Source organism: Maylandia zebra, linkage group LG8 (genome assembly GCF_041146795.1).
Source record: "Maylandia zebra isolate NMK-2024a linkage group LG8, Mzebra_GT3a, whole genome shotgun sequence".
NCBI classification, from domain to species: Eukaryota; Metazoa; Chordata; class Actinopteri; order Cichliformes; family Cichlidae; genus Maylandia; species Maylandia zebra.
Genome location: NC_135174.1, coordinates 15,624,981 through 15,644,945, shown reverse-complemented (window position 1 = coordinate 15,644,945; position 19,965 = coordinate 15,624,981). Strand labels below are relative to the sequence as shown.

The 19,965-nt window shown below is 39.8% G+C and overlaps 3 protein-coding genes across 6 annotated transcripts; 2 read left to right on the top strand and 1 right to left on the bottom strand.

Annotated features, from left to right (window-relative positions):
• The first annotated feature begins 1,420 nt into the window (after window positions 1-1,420).
• Window positions 1,421-4,777, top strand: taco1 (translational activator of mitochondrially encoded cytochrome c oxidase I). 3 transcript variants are annotated; one of them, XM_004574983.2, is made up of 6 exons: window positions 1,421-1,490; window positions 1,701-1,980; window positions 2,075-2,181; window positions 2,935-3,068; window positions 3,679-3,841; window positions 4,158-4,777. In XM_004574983.2, the coding sequence occupies exons 2-6, from the start codon at window positions 1,704-1,706 to the stop codon at window positions 4,365-4,367; spliced, it is 891 nt and encodes a 296-aa protein (XP_004575040.2). In that variant the 5' UTR covers window positions 1,421-1,490; window positions 1,701-1,703; the 3' UTR covers window positions 4,368-4,777. The 3 variants fall into 3 exon arrangements, with proteins under 3 accessions (XP_004575040.2, XP_076743600.1, XP_076743601.1); XM_076887485.1 differs by having other exon boundaries at window positions 1,662-1,980; XM_076887486.1 differs by having other exon boundaries at window positions 1,457-1,490; window positions 1,665-1,980.
• LOC101484131 (DDB1- and CUL4-associated factor 7) lies at window positions 3,727-18,053 on the bottom strand. The gene is made up of 4 exons (XM_004574987.4): window positions 17,876-18,053; window positions 17,560-17,769; window positions 17,292-17,409; window positions 3,727-3,854 (listed from the first exon to the last, which is right to left on the bottom strand). The coding sequence occupies exons 1-4, from the start codon at window positions 18,005-18,007 to the stop codon at window positions 3,850-3,852; spliced, it is 465 nt and encodes a 154-aa protein (XP_004575044.1). The 5' UTR covers window positions 18,008-18,053; the 3' UTR covers window positions 3,727-3,849.
• kcnh6b (potassium voltage-gated channel, subfamily H (eag-related), member 6b) lies at window positions 6,884-18,002 on the top strand. 2 transcript variants are annotated; one of them, XM_004574984.5, is made up of 12 exons: window positions 6,884-7,180; window positions 7,616-7,773; window positions 8,867-9,292; window positions 9,455-9,848; window positions 9,976-10,175; window positions 10,261-10,513; window positions 10,603-10,796; window positions 10,901-11,009; window positions 11,315-11,578; window positions 11,714-11,894; window positions 13,624-13,828; window positions 13,956-18,002. In XM_004574984.5, exons 2-12 carry the CDS (start codon window positions 7,630-7,632, stop codon window positions 14,250-14,252), a joined length of 2,667 nt encoding a protein of 888 aa, XP_004575041.2. In that variant the 5' UTR covers window positions 6,884-7,180; window positions 7,616-7,629; the 3' UTR covers window positions 14,253-18,002. The 2 variants fall into 2 exon arrangements, with proteins under 2 accessions (XP_004575041.2, XP_004575043.2); XM_004574986.6 differs by having other exon boundaries at window positions 13,667-13,828; window positions 13,956-14,113.
• Window positions 18,054-19,965: the final 1,912 nt, after the last annotated feature.

Genomic DNA, 19,965 nt, shown 5'->3' with positions numbered 1-19,965 from the left:
CCATTCACTTAACTCTTTGCTCTCCTCTGCCGTCATTATCTCTCTGTGCTTGACATTTGGCTTGTTTGTCTGCCTTAACCTGGTCTTTTCTATTCCCACTAATAGGACTCTTAGTTTTTACTAGTAACATAATTTAATACTTGGTTTACAGCATGAGTATCCCGCACTGGGAGACTTTAGAAAGCAGTGATACAAACCAGACTCATAGAACTACTTACCACACCAGTTAAAGTAATATATATTACATAATATATATTCTGATATGCATGAATGACAAATGCACAAATTATATGACAAACATTGTTTTGACAGGCATTTTTGAAGAACTTATATTTGTATGCATGGTGATAGTCTGCTGTACTCAGTGGTCCTCAGCCACAATCAGAAAACCCAGAGACACTTTAGATTGCCATGGTTTTACTCTATCATATGTTTTCCTGGTTCCATACATTTAAAAAGTAATAAAGCAACAGATAAATAAATAAATAAATAAATAAATAAATAAATAAATAGGAAAGTGAAGATGAGTCTGCATTAGATAAACAATACCTCTGACTTATCAATAAAGGTGTCTCTGTCATCTTTTATTTTCTACTTTTTCTACTTTTTTTTTTACTGGTTTGAAGTTGTTCTAGTGAGGTAGTACCATCTTGTTTTGGGGGTGCTACTGGTTTGTGACCTGCTGATGATGTCAGATGTTCACTTTGTGATGTCAGACTTTATCATATGTGCTGCACTTGGGTTGTTTATGTGATGAGAAGCTTGCCCACATTTTCCAACTGTCTGAACTAGTGAATGATGAAGTTTGTTCAGTTTGTTTCTTATTTTTATTTCTTATTTATTCTCATCCCAAACCAGTCGCTGCAGGTGCCTGCTCCTCCCTGAGCCTAGTTCTACCAGAGGTTTCTTCCTGTTGCCAACTTCTTGCTTAAAGTGCGTCATGTTATTCTAGGATCTTAACTCCACAATATAAAGTACTTTGAGACAACATTTGTGATTCGGGATTATATAAATAAAACTGAATGGAAATGAATATTTTCTGTGTTTGTTGTGCGTGTTTTGTAATCCTTTCTTTTTGTTTTCCTGACTATTGTTGGTTGTTCGGGTTTTCTTTGTATTATTGTAGGATCTTTACCTTAAAACATAAAGCGCCTTGAGACGACTGTTGTTGTTATTTGGCGTTTAATAAATAAAAATCTTTTTTTAAATTCATTTTACAACTACTAAAGACAAAATTGGTAAGTGAGAATGTAGTTATTAATTCATTAAATGTTCTATTAACATTTCCGTAACTCCTGTGGTCAGTTATTTAAAAATATATGTATAGTAATGCACACTATTACGAATTTACTGTATCACAAATGTCATGATTTAAAATAATTTAACAGCCTTTATTTTGACAGGTCCGATTCCGACGTCATCTCAACCCGGAAGTACCGGTCTGACAACAAGGGCAGAAGCAGCTGCGTGCTCTCCTGACTTGTCAGCTCGTAAGTTGGAAAACTTCAGACAGTTTTTATTATTTACTGTGGTTACAGCAAAGTTTGGAGCTCTCTCCCTCTGACGGAGACTTTCAGCTCACTCATTAAACGTAGTCTTTGCTCCACATTTCCCACGTGTGGGACTAATAAAGGTTATCTTATCTTATCTTACATGTGCAGCAGGAGCGTTCATGTAGTTGTGTGTCTGTGTGTGTGAAGGGCATGGCGGCTCCGGTGCTGCTGCTGTTGAGAGCTCTCCGCCCCCCTGTGTCCGCGGCTTCCAGCAGGTTCCCGTCTCTGGAGCCAGTTCTCCCGCCGTCTTCATGTGTGGTGTCCTCAGGGTGGAGGACTCCTCCTGCCCGGACACTGCAGCTGTGCCCCGCTTTGTGTGCCGGACATAACAAGTGGTCAAAGGTGAAGCACGTCAAGGGACCAAAAGATGAGGCGAGGGGGAGGATGTTTATGAAGTTTGGTATGATGATAAGAATAGCTGTCAAAGGTACGTGAGAATGGGTTTTGTTTTGTTTAATCGGAGCTTCACTGCTTTACGGTTTCTGATTGGATAAAATTTCACTTCTGGTTGTCATCCTCAGAAGGTGGATCTAACCCAGAGCTGAATCTAAATTTGGCCCACATACTGGAGCAGTGCAGGAGCAAGAACATGCCCAAAGCATCCATAGATGCTGCAGTCAAGAGTGCGGTACGTTGATAACCTTACTGGCACAGAGATACAGAAAGCATCTGTGGTGCCACTTCAAACAGATCCTCCCCAGTGTGAGCACAGAGCATGTTTGCAGGTTACCTGCATCCAATAGTTTTTATGCATTGTTTAGCCGGGTAGCAGTCTTAGGTGAGGGTCATTAAAAATCTATAAATATATCAATAAAATGTGACACAGTTAAGAACAAGTCAATGGAGAACACACGGTCCCCGTTTTATCCACTCTTTTAGATTTAATTTTTAAGATTTTCTTGCTTGTTTTTAATTGTTTGAATTGTCCTGCCCCCTTATTTATCTAAGCTTTTAACCATCCACACTCCATTACAGCACTAAGGTCTTCTAATCAAATGATTCTGGATGCTCTTATCACAGGGCTAAAAAATAACGGGCATCTGGCATTTTCAGCTTTAGGCTCTTCCCTGTGGAACCACCTACCCCAGAATATCATTAGAGACCTTTGAGTTCTTACTCAGAACTCACCTGTTTTCCCTGGTTTTTAATTTGATTCCAGTAACAGTTGTTTTAAATGTGTTGTACTATTAATTCGCAGTTTGCCCATCACAGAAATCTTAAAGCCTGCTGTAAATACAAGAGTCAGTGAAAATCTAATGTGGTGGTGTACAAAAATATCAAAAAGTGTAATTGTCCAAATACTTAAGAACATAACTGTATGTGTTATTTTTTGTGATACTGTGCTGCAGTCATCTTCTCGTCTTGTGTCCTGTCTCTGCAGGAAAAGGCCAAGCCAGCATCTCAGCACATGTTTGAGGCTCGGGGACCCGGCGGGTGTCTGCTGCTTGTCGAAGTCCTAACCGACAACAACTCACGCACCCACCAGGAAATCAAACGCCTGCTTAACAAGAATGGGTCAGGCCCGGCTTCCTGTAGTCTCACCTTTCTGTAACTGTGTCAGGTTTACGAGCGTTTTCACACCATCGCCGATGGTTTTAGTGTTAACCTGCTCGACATGTACTTAAGGTTAACAGATACATCAATTTTCTCTCACACAAAACAAATCCCAGCTGTATGCAAAATCAGTGTTAACAAATCTTAAGAGATTACCTGAGAATACCTTGATAAAATATTCAAAACATGCCAGAGGAGCAGTGTTTTAATTTTTAAAGATTAGGAAAAAAAAAACAAAGAACATGGACAGAGAATATCAGATTGTTATAGGAAATTTCAGGTTTCTACACACACTATACAAAAGATTTGTTGTAAAGTAGCCAGTAGATGTCCCTCTAGTTGCAGGAAACAGCAGTGATGAAAGCTTAATAGTATGTTGTAATGTATGTCTTTATTAAAGATTGTATTGCTGGTATAAGTGATGAAAAAACAGCAGGGAGATGTATTTAAGCTTGCTTGTTTACTACTAACATGTTCTTATTGTTTTTATTCTTTTATTGAAGAAGTAAACGTATCTGTTTGTAAGCCTTCGGAATAAAAAATTTTTTTTTAATTCTGCTTCCATCCTCAGGGGGATGCTGTCAGACGGAGCCCGGCATAACTTCCAGAGGAGGGGAGTGGTGGTCGTGCCAGGTCAGAACATCACCACGGAGAGAGCACTGGAGCTGGCCATCGAGGCTGGAGCCGAAGACGTCCAAGAGACGGAGGATGAGGAGGAGAAGCCCCTGCTGCAGGTCGGACATCAACCTCCAGGAAAATGATTTCAGTTTTGATATGTGCCTTTAAATAACTGATTGGAATGATTTAATTCTTCGAGATACCGACAAACAGATGTTTTTTTTCAGTTTTCCATACAGTACAGTAGAACACACAACCTTCAGATCTGTCCTCAGGTTAAATACAGTTCAGTTTGTGCATTCAATACAAAATGAAAAAAGAAATACTCAAGGTCTCTGAAATGTAGAAATCTAAAAAAATAATAATAATTACAATATTAAAATAATAGGTACAAATTTTATTTAACAGCTTGATCTACCTCTTTGTCTTTAGTTTCTCTGTGATGTGGCTGACCTGAATAAGGTGAGGGCCTTATTAAAGGAGCTAGGAATGGAGGTTTTATCCTCTGGGCTGGAGTTTGTTCCCCGCACACACGCACCCCTGGACGAGGATCACCTCGATGCTGCTTCAATTCTAATAGAAGCCCTCAATGACTGTCCAGATGTAGTCAGAGTGTGGGACAACATCCAGGCTCACAGCTGAGGACAGTCTCTGGACACTAGGTGGACACTAACTGTGGAATATTGGAGACAAAGGATTTGCCAGCTGACACCTCATGGGTGCCGATACTGCATGTTATCAGTAAGAACAGAGTCTTGAAATTAAAATTGAGAGTCTGAAAGTGTGACTGTATTAGCCTTATGGATGTGGTCTGTATGTGGGGGGGAAGCCATCCTGAAATACACTGTGCTGTGGGAAGTGAACTGCATCTCCATACTGACGAAAGAATTCATCATGTAGGTTTGTAAAAGTTATTAAAAGAGGTGTTTTAATGAGTCCTTTTTGATTGAACATGACCTCAAAGTTAACCTTTGAACTCATAGAAGGAACAAGTGTTTGTGGATTAGCACGGATCAGTTTAAAATAAAACGTCAGCCCTCATCCAGACATGAGAGACAGCTTTGCGTAATGCTTTTGTCTAGAATCTGTTTTCTATAATAGTCACAGTAGAAACATGCACAATAGACATGCTGAAAAAATGCAAACAACAGGTCATAACATGTTTTTATCCTCTGGGCCTCCAGGTCAGAAGGTCACACTTTAACTGGCCCACAAAAAAAATCTAATTGATTGGCTTCCTATAGTCCCTGCTTCATCCATAATACCTCGTCATTAAGATAAATGTGTTTGTAAAGCACCTTTCAAGGCCAAAGTCAGAAAGTGCCTGGCAACAAATGAAAAAAAATTAAATACAGTATATCAGATACATCAACAACACAAAGTCTTACATATAATTACTGAAATGCATGTCTGAGTAGGAATGTCTAGCCTTTTTTAAAAGCCTCTTCTGAATCAGTAAAACAAAGATAAGTGCAACTCATGCCACCCCACCCCAAAGGCCTGGTTTCCACTCATTTTAAAATGAGACACCACCAGCAGTCTGTTCCAAAGTCCTAAGGGTTGAAAGAGTGGGTCAGTAAAAGTTTTAACATGTGCCGGGGTGCATTGCCATTTAAATTTTAAAACTGACTAGAAAGTCAACAGGGAGTCAGTGAAGATATATTAAAGTTAGGGGATATGAGATCTCTTTCTGGAAATATTAAAAGACACGCAGCTGCATTTAGGACAGATCACAACCAATTATTAGTCCAAATCTGCAAAATAACTAGTAACTAAAGATTTAAAATAAATTTAGACTCAGCTCAGCTCTAGGTATCACTGCGAAAAACAAAGGCTGTGGTAAACAAACCAGCAGGGCCGGTGATGGTAACTTCTCTTTCCTTTAAAGTGTCCAAAACAGGCAGTTAGATAAAGAGCGTTCAGCCGTATGATACAGAATTGAAAGAGTATGTTTATTTTTTTAAGAGTTAACGTTGTAACGCATTATTTCCTTAGCAGGTACTAAAATAACCTCAGATGAACAACAAATATTGATATTAAATTATTTGATAGTTTTTTGCTGCTTTTGTACAAGACCAAAGTGGAACATGTGGGGAAACCTAAACACAGCACAAACACCTCATGCCAACTGTTAAACACGGTGGTGGAGAGGTGGTGATTTGGGCTTGTTTTGTGGCTACAGGTCACTGAGTTGACCATGAACACCTCTGTATACCAAAGAATTCTACAGTCAAATGTAAGGCTATCTACTTGACAGCTAAAGCAGGTCAATGATCCAAAGCACATCAGCAAATCTACAACAGAATGGTTGAAAAATAAAAGAATGAAGGTGCTGCAATGGTCCAGTCAAAGCCCAGACCTCAGTCTGAGTGAAATGTTGTGGAGGAACTTTAAGAGAGCTGTGCAAAACAAATAGTTGCAAAACTCAATGAACTGAAGCAATGCTGTAAAGAAGAGCTGGAGAAAAATTTCTCAAGAATGATGTGACAGACTGATAAAGTCAAAAAAGAAAATGAATAACTAGTATTTCTGCTAAAGTTGGTTCTGCAAGCTATTGTATCTGTTTGCATCATAAGGGACCTCAAAGGCCAGAAACCCCATCACTGGCCAAAACAGACCCTCATCTGACCAATGAACTTTCCTGATGTACTTTTTTCTTGGCCCTGGGCCATCGGGTCATCGATTAGGTTGACCTCTGAAAACATTTGGCAGTTTTTCAGTTAGGGCATGTAAAGTATAGGCGTGATACATCGCTTGTCTACTGTTAAATATTTTCCTTTGTCATCAAAAATGTTTTAAAAGAGGAAAATATGATATAACGTTTTTAAGAACCAAATAAAAGAAATACAGATGTTAAAGGTTACAGCTGAAGGACAATGTCATAATGGGTCATTTCTCCCTTGTATTAACTGTAGTGTCAACATTTTAATCAATAAGCTTGCACTTCAGCAGTTTGCATGGAACATATGGAGTGGACACCATTCCCAACTTTGTTTTGAATTTTTCAACTTCATATCATGCAGCCTGAACTATACTCAAAATATAATCTAATTTTAATTTAAACCAAATTAGAAAGCTGAAATGATAATTTGATGTCAACAGGGAGATCTAATGTAATGGCTCTGAGCCCATTTGTTCTGTTATCAATGCTCGTCATCGATTTTCCAGTCGGTTCTTCTCAGCTATAGCGTGGCATTGATTGGTTTCCAGTGTCGGGGAAAGTTGCACAGTCACATGCGAGCAGCAGGACAGTCCTCCGCTGCGTGCCAGAGTGAAGGCTTCAATACTGACATCTGCAGCCACAACAGAAACACAGAGTACTTTTGTTTTACTCAAATATGAAAGAGGAGACTGAATGTTTTCGAAGACACTTGTCCAAAAAGTGTTTGAAATGATGGATATTTTGGATGCGTATATATGGTAAAGGAACATCCTACTTTGAAGTTTCAAATCAGGTATGTCCTGTTCACTTTTAGTGATGTTTGACTGAAGATTTGATCGACTATTGAAAGATTGTTCAGCTATGTAAATCCTGCCTTTGCCATGCAGGGATTAAAGTATTGACTCCTTGCACTATGTGAGGGCATAGTATTTTGGGAGGGGCACAGCTAGACTTGCATTCTGGGAAATTTAGAGTACAGAGGAGTTTGTATTAGGAAACAGAGCTGTATCAAGACGTTTTCAATAAGTGTCTTTATATAAACAAAAGCATAATAAAGTAAATTACATCAGGCTTACAATAATGGTAATCTTAATACACTAACTATTGTAATATTATGAAAAAGTCAAAATTCTTTATAGAAAATGATCAAAATTTTTTTTTTTGAAACCAGCTTGGATGTGATCTCTTTAGTCTAAATATAAAGGAGTGTTTCTCTAATCATATACAGGACAGCAAAGCTCAATGTCTGACTCAGACCTCATGAAGGGTGGGGGACCGGCCATCAGGAGCCCCGAATGCCGTTCATCTCCGACTCCTCGAATGGAGTTCCACGGCTCCTTCAAAGTGGGGGAGCGCTCGCCCAATGTCACAGAGAAGGTCACACAGGTATGGCAGCTGAGAACCTCACATGGGCTCTGCAGGTCCCATTTATGAGATCCAAATGACTGAAATGTATTGCCATTAATGATCACATTCACTGCTGACCTGGTTCAGTCCATCACTGGATGTGAAAGTAATCATGTTTTTAAATACTGAGAACAAGATGGGCTCTAGAAAGTTTCCACGCTGGAAGACTTCTGTTAATTAACCTTTTAAAATCAGTTGGTGATCAGGTGACTGGTTGTATTCATCATTGGGTGTGAAGTAGAACCTAAAACTGAGCCACAGTTAAATTAACACCTACTGTTAACACTGCTGGACCCCTAAAGCTCAGTGACCTGCATCACTGCTCTGTGGGATCATGTGAGATGGATTCAAAACAAATGGAAGGGGCATGTGAACTTCCATGGGGGTACCCGGTAATCCCTGTCTCTCTGACTGTCAATAATCTAATTTATCTGTCTTTTTCATAGAGTTATTTGCAAAGTTGGTGAGATTAAATAATACGATATTGAGGGTATAGGCAGAACTCAATGACAGTGAAAGCACATGACCAACTCATCATTATTGGCTTCCAGCAAACCAACATCCTGCGTTCAGTCAGTTCTTAGACTGTTGATAACAGGATGTTGTTATTTTATCTATCTTTAAGGTTTTGTGAAATTTTGGATATGGTTCCCTTATCTGGATCTAACTTTTCTGCAAGTCTTGTGTCTGCTGAAAGACACTAATGACAGGATGGTCAAGGATTTGTTGGACCTACAAGGTTGCAAAACTAAAGCACGCAGCCTCCAACGAGAACCTGGTCAAAACAGTACGTGCTCTAACAAGGTCTATTGGTTAGTTTATGAGAGAGATTTAATAGAAACACTAATATTTGTTTTGTAGAAATCTAGGTTTACTGTTTTCCTTTGCATGCAAAAGATTAGGTGTTCTTTTCATCAAAGAAAGAAGGGATTTGGGTACATGATGGATATTTATTCACCTTCTGGGAGAAGAAGTATATTCCTCAAAATCAATTAAAACAGCACTCGTTAAATATTTTGATTTCCCTGTGAAATAGGTAAAGAGCATACTGATGAATTCTTTATATGCTTAGGTTCTCTCTTTGGAGTCTGATGTGCTGCCTGAATACAAACTCCAGGTACCAGAAACGACATGGTGGATCTTGCTTCACTACAGCCCCTTTAAGGCATTTTGGGACTGGATTATTCTCCTTCTGGTCCTCTACACAGCTGTTATTACTCCTTACTCAGCTGCCTTCCTGTTGGCTGAAAATGGGGATTTACGCCAAAGGAGTTGTGGCTACACATGTAACCCTCTAAATGTGGCAGATCTTACGGTGGACGTGCTGTTTATTGTGGATATAATCATCAACCTTCGGACGACCTATGTGGACCAAAATGACGAGGTAGTCACGCAGCCGAGCCAGATAGCAAAGCATTACATCAAAGGCTGGTTCCCTATTGATTTGTTTGCAGCAATCCCGTTTGACCTTCTCATTTTCAGATCAAGCTCGGACGAGGTAAGAATTCTGATTCTTTGTAAAGCTTCAAAGGTTTTTATCCTTAAGTGTCTAAACTTTAAAAGTTGTTCCCTATTGAGTTTCAAAAGTTATTGAAGCTGTTTGACCTTTTATCTGCCCATCCCTGTCTTACATGTTCCCTCTTGTTCATGGATACCAAAGATGGCAACCTTAACAAGCCTCCTGAAAACAGCTCGGCTATTGCGATTGGTCCGTGTGGCAAGAAAGCTTGACCGATATTCTGAATATGGTGCTGCTGTCCTCTTCTTGCTCATGTGCACCTTTGTACTCATCGCCCACTGGCTAGCGTGCATGTGGTATGCCATTGGCTTTGTGGAGAGGCCGTACACTGAGACTGGTTGGCTGGACAACCTGGCTGAGCAACTTGGAAAGGCGTACAATGAAACAGACTCCAGCTCTGGTCCTTCAGTCAAAGACAAGTACGTCACAGCTCTGTACTTCACCCTGAGCAGTTTGACGAGTGTGGGGTTCGGTAATGTGTCTCCAAACACGAACTCAGAGAAGATGTTCTCCATCTGTGTCATGGTCATTGGATGTAAGTTGAATAACCAATGGTCATTGTATTTAAGTCTTTAGTTGGGTACTGGTACAACTTTATCATTATTACATCTGAAATGACCCAATCCTGTTTGTCTTCTTGTCCTCTTTCTCTTCTGTATCAGCTCTCATGTACGCCAGCATATTTGGCAATGTATCTGCCATAATCCAGCGGCTGTACACTGGTACAACCCGGTACCACACCCAGATGCTGAGAGTCAAAGAGTTTATCCGCTTCCATCAGATTCCAGGTAGTCTGCGCCAACGACTAGAGGAGTATTTCCAGCATGCATGGACATACACAAACGGAATAGACATGAATGCTGTAAGTAAACAAAATGGTAATGCTCCTTTGATGTTCTTTATCTCTCTTATTGTTACGTATCTTCTGACCGTATTTCTTTGTTCAGGTGTTAAAGGGATTTCCAGAGTCTCTGCAGGCAGACATCTGTTTGCACTTGCACCGCTCTCTGCTACAGAACTGCAAGGCTTTCCAAGGAGGCAGCCAAGCATGTCTCCGTGTCTTATCTGTGAGATTCAAGACAGTCCATGCACCTCCTGGAGATACTCTGATTCACTATGGAGACATCCTCGACTCTCTCTTTTTCATCTCACATGGTTCCATCCAGGTCACCAGAGAGGATGTAGTGGTGGCCATATTAGGTAAAGCTATATAACCATACATTATTTTACTCCTTAAGTCCTCTCAAAAATGACCTTCTCAAATCAAATAAATCTTTGTCCTCTTACAGAGAAGAATGACATCTTTGGTGAGCATATCCACCTTTATGATGAGCCAGGGAAATCAAGTTCAGACCTACACACCATCACCTACTGTGAACTGCACCGCATCCTTAGGGATGACCTTCTTGAGGTCCTGGATATGTACCCAAGCTTTGCAGACAACTTCTGGAGGAACCTGGAGATAACCTTTGACCTGAGAGATGTACATTGACAGTTTATTGTAACACACTTCACCTAATGCTAAAAACAGATATTTTATACTGTCACTTTGGTGAGATAATAAATATTTTTTTCTGTCGTCTTTAGGCTGATCAAGAGCCACCAGTAATAATAGATGATGATTCTGGTGATGACTGTGAATACCACCACAAACCAAGATGCAAAATACACTCACTGGACTGCAGAAATAGGCCAGGTGAGATATGAAATGCATAGAAAGTCGTGCAAACAAAGCAAACAATGTGAAAAGCCATTTCAAATCCTGACTTAAATGGATGGACATTGAATCATACTGAGATTATCCATGGAATCCAAAGATGCTTTAGACATGCCTGTAAAACAGGCCTTACAGATTTGAAAAGTTTTACACCACCACCACCACCACCTGTGTTTCAACTTGACTTGTAATTGAGCCAACTCTGGCTGCCTGACACCCCAAACTGTGGGTGTCATGCGTGGGAAAACTGTAACTGAAGGACAGAAATCCTTTTCTTTGAACAGATGGAATTGATCACGAAGACTCGTATCCCCTTCAGGCCTGCCATCAGTCATTTTCTCATGCCTGCTGGGAGGACAGTTGTAGCTGTGGATCGTCATGTTCGCAGGCAAGTGAGGACTTTGAAAAACCTCTTGCCCATGGTGCCAAAACAGAGCATTACTCTGCAGAAGCTGACAGGCAGGATTACTCTTCATCTGCACTACAACTGCACCCCCAAAGTGGCACCTCAGTGGGGAAGGATGCAGTGTTTGACCGGGGTCCTCAAGGTAGATGGCAGTCTTGATTTTGTCATGCAATTGCAAGATATAAATTTAACTGCAGTCTTGATTGTTACCCTGTTTGAAAGGTTTTGGTTCTTTTAAACGTGTCACTTTGAAGCACTGTCTTGATATTTTCCTCAGCCTCATCTCTGAATGTGCCAGGGATGTATCAATACTGGTCAGACAGACAATCACAGCAGTTTTCCAGTCAAGCCTGGCGATCACCTTCTGTCCGCAACTCATGCCACCCACCACCATTCACAGAAGAAAGGCCCAGTGAACTTGAGACACGCCTTGAAATTTTGCATTCACAGCTCAACAGGTGCATTTGCTACCGTTCACCTTTTGATCTTTGCTACTTCTGAGAAAAAGATACGAGGAGTGACTTTGGCTCAAAATGTCACTCCTCAAATGTTGCATTGCCTAAATTCCCTCAGTCAATGAATTTTCTGTCTTATCTTAAAATGGGTGATGAGTTAACATTTACATCACCCAAGAATCTTGAAAATTTGCACAAATTCATTTTGCATGTATACATCAGCAACGTGACGAGCCTTGCTGTAAGTAATAGAACCAATGGCTTAGCGAAGGAATCCTGACGTAACCCTGAGCATTACATTTCTACACCTGAACAATTAACATATCTGTAGAGTTTCTTTAACAAGCAAAAAATTCAAAAACTATCTATACTATATTCATTTCCATATGAGCATCACTCCAAGCCATACTTTTTTTTAGTTCCATCTAAGACTTTGAGCACTTTTTGAATTTTTCTTTGTTGAAATCTGACTTTATGCAAAAAGTTAAATTAAATTCCAGTTTTCATGTCTTGTGTTCAGCACAGAACTCAATTGAAATCAACAGCAGAGAGGAAAATATTCATGGCTCTCCAACGACTTTGTATTATGTAGAAGTCCCTCCTTACTCTTTGTTTGTTACCCCCAAAAATCAAACAACTGGTTAATGAGTATACATTTTCCCCTTGTGACAGGTGGTTACCAGATGGTTGTGGACTCGTCTGTAAGCCCATATGACTAGGCCATTAGCAATCGATTTCCCAGCAACTGCTACCAGCCTCCAGCAACCAATTGCCAACCAGTGGAGGATTACATATTTTCTCTCACAACTGGTGGTTACTAAATGGTTGCAGACCAGTTTCTAGTCCTAGGTGTCATTGAAATCTTAATCACTTGATTCTACTGTATTGATCACTGCATGTGCAAAATGGTGAAAAGTTAATGTCACATGTTTAGTGGTTACATGTTTCCAAAGCCTCAGTACTAGCTTGCTATATGTAGTTAACTTTTCTACAGCTAACTGAAAATAAGGTGCTAAAATCTTCCTGAAACATAGCCAGCATAGCATAGCAACATAGCATTTTGGACAGATAACATCATTTTGTTAGTTTTTCTGTTACATATTGCACAGGCAATAATTTTTCCCTGCAGTGAGGGTAGTTTTCATAGTACGATAAGTTACATTACATTACGTTGGAGTCAAAATTTATCATATTTGCACAAACATTTTGAGCCCTAAGTTATCAGTTTATGCTAGCAAGCTCTAGTAAATTGCAGTTTTGAGACTATATGTTAAATTAATGCTAAGTAAAATATAGAGAAAATAATCAAATTGAACTCACCAAAACAAGAATCAGACAGCATGGATCTGTTAAGTTATTAATTACATTAACTATCTACACAGCTAGCCATATTACATGTTCTAAAAGGCATCAGCACTACAAACACATTCAACGGGGGCGGATTGTAACTTTGGTATATTCATATTTTAAGAATATCCAGTAGGCTATTGCAGCCTGCATTGGCAACCACCTGTCAGTCTATGGCATGCCTCTAATTATGCAAACTTTCATTTGGAATAAAGTTTAAAACCAACACGTCAACAAGCAAAATCAGCAGGACGTAAACATGACATTATTTCTGGTGTAAATTTAAGCATGTAACATTTGGGTCTGGACATGCAATTTATTATCACTTTGCTTCATTCTTCTCATACTTCCACCATCTTTTAATTAGTACCTCTTATTTCCTCAGACTGGAGACTCGCATGACAACTGACATCAGTGTTATTCTGCAGCTTCTCCAGAGACAGATGGCCCCTGTACCTCCAGCTTACAGCACTGTATCATCTAGTACTCTCCACGCTGATTCCCCTGGCCTGTATGGGGCTGGAACTCCAGTGCTGCATAACATGTATCCCATTTCCCCCATACAAATGGACAGCTTGGCACCGACACAGGTATGGTATCAAACCAAAAAAAAACACGACAATTCATCAGTTAGGCCAAATATCTGAAAAACACTGTTATATATCTGAAACGCATTTCATTTTCTTTCATCTCAACATTTTGTGCTTATTTACTAAGACCTCGGCTGAGACAGACCTTAAGCAGACCAGCAAATCCCAGGACTCACTGTCCAGTGGGATCCACGTGACTGCGGCATCTGATGACACCATGTTCATGGCTATCACCCCTGAAACTGACACACATACTGGGCTAACTCCTCAGCTACCCCAGCCATCAGTCAAATCCTCCCTCATGGACAGTTCCAGGCTGTGTGGTAACCTCCGCTACCCCTCACTACCAGAGAGCCTGGACATACAATCACGATTGGCAGAGATCCAGAAACACCTCTCGGATCCTGTCCTCCCCATCGTCTGACAGTCAGTGTCACCTACTTCTTAAAGACATTTAGAAGGAGCTCTGTGACCAGTCCATCCGTTTGTCATTGAAGAATTATTTATAATTACACTTTTTACTTTACTATTACTTTGGACATTGGACAGTGTTGAACACAGACAGTGCTTGCAAACAAGGATTTTACACACTGCCCAGCCAAAAAACAGCAGTCACCATGTGGATTTACCTAACCAAATACGAAAGACCCCCCCACTGGATTCGGGGTCTAGGTTCACCAATGTTATGTGCCCAAAAAACGAGGTCAGCTGACTACCTGAATATACAGAATGATTTTTTTTCTCTGATGATGGCACGGGAATATACCAATTTGACAATGCCAGGATTCACCAGGTTTAAAATGAGCGGTTCAGGGAACATGGAGGATAGATTGGCTACCACAGAGGCAAGACCTTAACCCCAGTGGGAATCTTTGTGTGTGCTGGAGAAGACTTTAGCAGTCTGACTCCCCCATCACCCATCATCAATACAATTTTTTGGTGAAAGATTAATGCAATTCTGGATGGAAATGAATAATAATTATCACTTCTTAAAACCATGGGGAAAGTGTGCCATCATCAAAGCTAAAGCCAGCCCAATGAAATATTAGCATGTGACTTGTTCTTTGGCTGGGCGGTGTACTTCCTTCAGACTTGCCTAAAGAAATAAACTTGAAAACACTTAATACTTTTGAATGAACAACTAACAGAAAGGTTGTTATATTTTATATAGATAACTGCTAATCCAGAAATGTCACCTCAGCAACCTTAGTGAGTGGCGTCCCTGTTCATGTATGGATAATGATCTTTTTAAATTCTAAAGAATTTCCCTGCAGACCCATTTACTCTAGCCTGACCCAATACTGACACTTTGAGTCCACTATGTTTAGTGTAAATATTTAGAGAATTATGTTGGCCAAGATTAATCAGGTTAGGCTTGGTTTTATACACCTGTAGCAATCAGACTGAAAAAATATCCAAATTCAAAGATTAAGAGGTGTGGCTGATAATTTAGTTCACATAAAGTATCTTTAATATAATGCACTGCATTGCATAAATCTGCAAAGTTGTGTTAAGTAATTTTAATTTTATGTCAGCAACAATAGAAAATAATGAAGAGGGAATAGAGATAAGCTGAATTAAACAGCAGTTACTGACATAGCTAGCATCTTTGATCTTGTACCAGTAACTTCCCTGTAAGAAAGACTAGGTGTTGATTTTCTTGGTATTATTGTAGGGTCTTGGATGGCACCAGCGGTGATTACTGGAAGTGTTCCTGAGCCCTGTTTTTACCTGTTTTTAATGCAGTGTCTTTTAGAGATATATTGTACTGTAGATGATGTGATTTGAAAGTGGGAATTTTACATAGAGGATACTGTTCCGAAATGTATACCATTTTTGCAGATTACTGAAACTCTGCCTCTCCATTTTCCTCTTGTTACCTGTTGCCGAAAGCAAACAGGATGACACACAGTAGTAAACATGGCCTTGTCCCAGCTGTTTCCAGATGTGTTGCTAGCACTTAATTGAAAATTAACTAATATTTTTCACTAACTAGTAAAATTTGTTGTAGCAGATAGCGATCCAGTCAGGCTGGGTGGAAGCCCACTGGACATTATTGATCTGTCCCTCGGCTGTGTAGGCCAGTATGGGGTCATCCGCTACACAGAGGACGAGGAGATGAGATTTCAATCAATTTATCTTATTTAGTCTGGGAGAAAATAATGTGAGTAGACACAACATATTCCTGTTCTGAGTCTGGTAATATCTGCAACCAGGCTTTCCTTTTTTGGCAGGAGGAAAGATGGAAAAAAAAATCTGCCCCAGATAACAGTATGGCTTTACTTGATTCTTTCCAACAAGAAATTAGTCAATGAGGTGGAAACCTTCACTAATCTGTTTCTTCTTCCCAAAGTATCACACACTCTGCAAAGTCATTATCTCAAATCCAACCTCTGATTCAGAAGATGTTTTCGCATTAAAATACAAAATCTGAGACTTTTGCTGCTCAGCTCGTTCTTAAAGGGCTCCGTCTTGTGTTGAATCTCAGTTACTGCAGTGACATTCACATTTCAGATCAGGGGCGGGCAATTAATTTTTTCAAGGGGCCAAGGGGAAACTAGGGCCATTGTGGAGGGGCGCGCCTCTGAACTACTGGTCAAAGTAAATGAAAATGTGAAATGGGCCAACACAGTATCACTATTTAATCAATATGTCTGTGTAGGTTCTCACCCATCTGGGTCATGAAAAGCTTGAAAAGAACACAACTGGATATCTTTAAGTTTTCTGAAGACAAAGGATAGTGGACTGTTTGAAAGAAGAAAAGAAAATCCAGCAGTGATACTGACTGAAGTGCTCTGCAAGTCAAAGTCCAACAAACTCTGATTCAGTGCTCTTGCCCTGATGAAGTTAACTATTTTAGCAACATTGTTAATTTTTAGCACTCACACAACACCTGAGTTGTAATACAATGCAAAAGTACCAATTTCAGAATTCATTTTAGTCACTTTATCTTGCTTTCATTTCAAAAGTCAGACAATTTCCCGTCAGATCTGAACAGTGCAGTAACTCTAGTCCCTTTCACTGAGTGCATTGTTGCCAGCTCCTCTGTAATCTCGAACTCTTGTGTTAGACCCCTACAAAGGTGAGTAACTGGGCTGTGTTGCTGATATAAAAAAATGCATTTACAGTGAAGCTGCATAATAAATAACACAAGTTTAACAATTAAATTTTTATAAAAGAAGAACCCCCTTCAAAATAAAAAGCAACACAGTTGTATTGTGATTTTCCACAAAAAAATTGCAAAAAACTGTAAAGCATTATCTGATGGGGAGTTTATCAAAGAGCGTTTGGTGGCTAAAGTAGGACAGACTGCATGTTTTATAATTATTTACATCTAAATCTTAATTTCCCATTGACCTTAGGAGGGCCAATCAAATGTACCAGAGGCCTAGGTTTCCTTTAAATAACGATATTATGCAGTGCTCTAAAAACTACAATCAAGTGTTTTGCTACAGCTGCCTACCTGCAGTACAGATGTGACAGGAGGAATGTGGCGCCCAGGCGATTCCGTTCACACAGGCCCTGTGGTTGTTGAGTCTGGCTACCGGAGTACAGGGTACACGCACGTCTAAAATCACCACCTGAGGATACACAGCGACGCTTTACATTTTTAGAGCTTCTCTTAAATTGACTTTTCAATACAAAATAAAAGGAAAAAATGGTTAGATTGACATTTCCACTGTGCAGTTTCATGATCTGAGCAGGAGCCCTTTAAATGGAGCAGCACTAACCTCCAAGCTGTCCATCGCCATGGTAGCTAAGTAGTTGGGATCTTGCTTGTTCCAGCAGAGTCGGAGCAATGGGTGATGCTGTGGGTCGTCGTAGATGATTGTGCTGTGTTTGAGGTGTCGGAGGTCAAACATGCGGACCGAGCCATTCGCACCCACAGAGGCAAACGTATCCCTGCCCCCGCCTGCTCGGCTAAACGAGATGTCATACACCTGCGATACAAGCAGACAGTGGCCCACATGAGTCTGTCACTCCAACATGTTTGTTTTAAAGGACAGCGCTTCAATAAAGTTTGATGGATCATCTAATAACTTTTACCTCCTTGTCATGAGCTATGAGCTGTGTCTTGACGTGACCTGTCACCAAGTTGACCCTCCCCAGCACCTGCCCAGTCTCCAGCCCCCAGATTGTACAGGTGGTGTCTATACTGGAAGTACCTGCACAGGTCATGCTGGAATTTCTTAGTAATGATTACTGAATAGATTATAAGAAACATAATGCCTCTGTAGTAGTGATGTGTCGGTCGCGAACGAAATGGCTCTTAGAGCCGGATCTTTGACGTGAATGACGCGAACCGACTCCTTATCGCGAGCCGTGGGTTGTTTTTTTTTCTTTCTCTCACCCTCTCTCTCGCACTTTTTTTCCGCTTCACTCCGCATGCAGCCTTGTGCTTTGCGCTGGGCAAAGGGGGGGAGGGGCGGTAGTTACACTCAGTAGCACAGGAACAGAGCAGGAGAGAGAGACAGAGAAAGAGAGCCGGGACAACAACCTCACATTAGAAAGGTATAGTAATCATCCACAACTATTTTCAGTTGCAGATGATAAAGGATTCAGAAAGTTTATTCATGCAGGTCCATATGACAGAGAATATGCATGTTCTTTTTGTTTTCATATTATAATTTATATTTAATTGTGTTGTGGTTTGCAGTGTTTTGTGTTGTTTCACTTTAAATTTGTTTAAAAGAAAAAAGCTGAAAATTTAAATATTGAAATGTGAATAATTGGTTTTTGTATTATATGATTTATTTATTACATTTTATGTGGAGTGAATAAATAAAAGTATATTTACTGTGGCCCCTAGAGACAAAGCATGTACAAACTTCAAAACACGTAAAAACTCCAAAACACGTAAAAACTCCAAAACACGTACAAAACACAACAGAAGTGCTCCAGGATGCTGGGCACAGTGTTGAGCTTTTGTTACCTAGTGGCTACACAAGCCAGGAAGTACCAACGACCGTATTTGATGTGTGGTAGTAACAGGTAAATGAACATTTTTTTTTAAATCATTTTGAATATATATGAGTGCTTGTGTATAAATACAAAAACAATACACATATGCTTTCAATTGTGTAATTTAAGTGATCTAAGGAGCTCTGTTTTGGAAGTTAAGTTAACGCTAGAAATGTGTTTTGGAATTTGTACGTGCTTTGTCTCTAGGGGCAACCGTAGGCTTTGTCTCTCGGAGCCACCGCATATATTTATATATAAACATATATAAATAAAACCACTTTTTTTTTTACATTAGTAATTCCTTTTGTGCATAATTTTATATTTTATATTATTGTTAATAATAAATTAATTAAACAAAACAACCCGAAGAGCCGGTTTGGAGCCGAAAGAGCCGGTTCTCTAAAAAGAGCTGGAAATCCCATCACTAGTTCATAATACGGCAGCAATGGCGGCAACCGGAGGACAAAAATAGTATAATGATGAGCGTCATGGAGGCGGCTAGTGCTGCTTTCAAGGACCAACAGGGGTATTTGCAATTACTGCAGGAAAGAACAAAAGGACTCAGAAAGGAGTGTTTCAGAAAAGAGAGCTTTGATTCTCGTGCGATTTAAACAGGTAGTGCTGTTAACTATATGTTACATTACATTACTGAAAAATAAGCAAGTTGAGTTAGTAATAAAATGTAAATGAATCATCAATCTCACGTCTTTGCTTTGGTTTTTTACGGTGTTTAAGTGCCACTTTTGTTCATCTTAAAAAAAAATTTATTCTTAACTTACTTTGTGTTTTATAATATTTATTTGACGTTAGAGTGGTAAGTTTACGAGAGGCAATGGAAGGTAGCACTGCAGACCTGAGCAGCTGCAAATAAAACCCAAATAAAAGAAATTCCTTAACACAGCAGTTCCTTGAATGAACCTGAGGGAGCTATCTCCCATTTGTTGTTGTGATACCTACTCTACTAAAAGATCCAGATGTTTCTACGCCTCCACGAACACATTAGTAATTTTCACCAGAACACAACAATTTATTTTATCATTTGAAAGTGAACTTGGAGGACCCTTAACAGTATGCGTAGGATTATTTGTCAGCACTGACAGCATTGCTATTTTTTCCAGCTAACACCCGAAACATTTGTTTGCCCAGTCCTCATGCATGCTTCTGTGAGAGTTTAC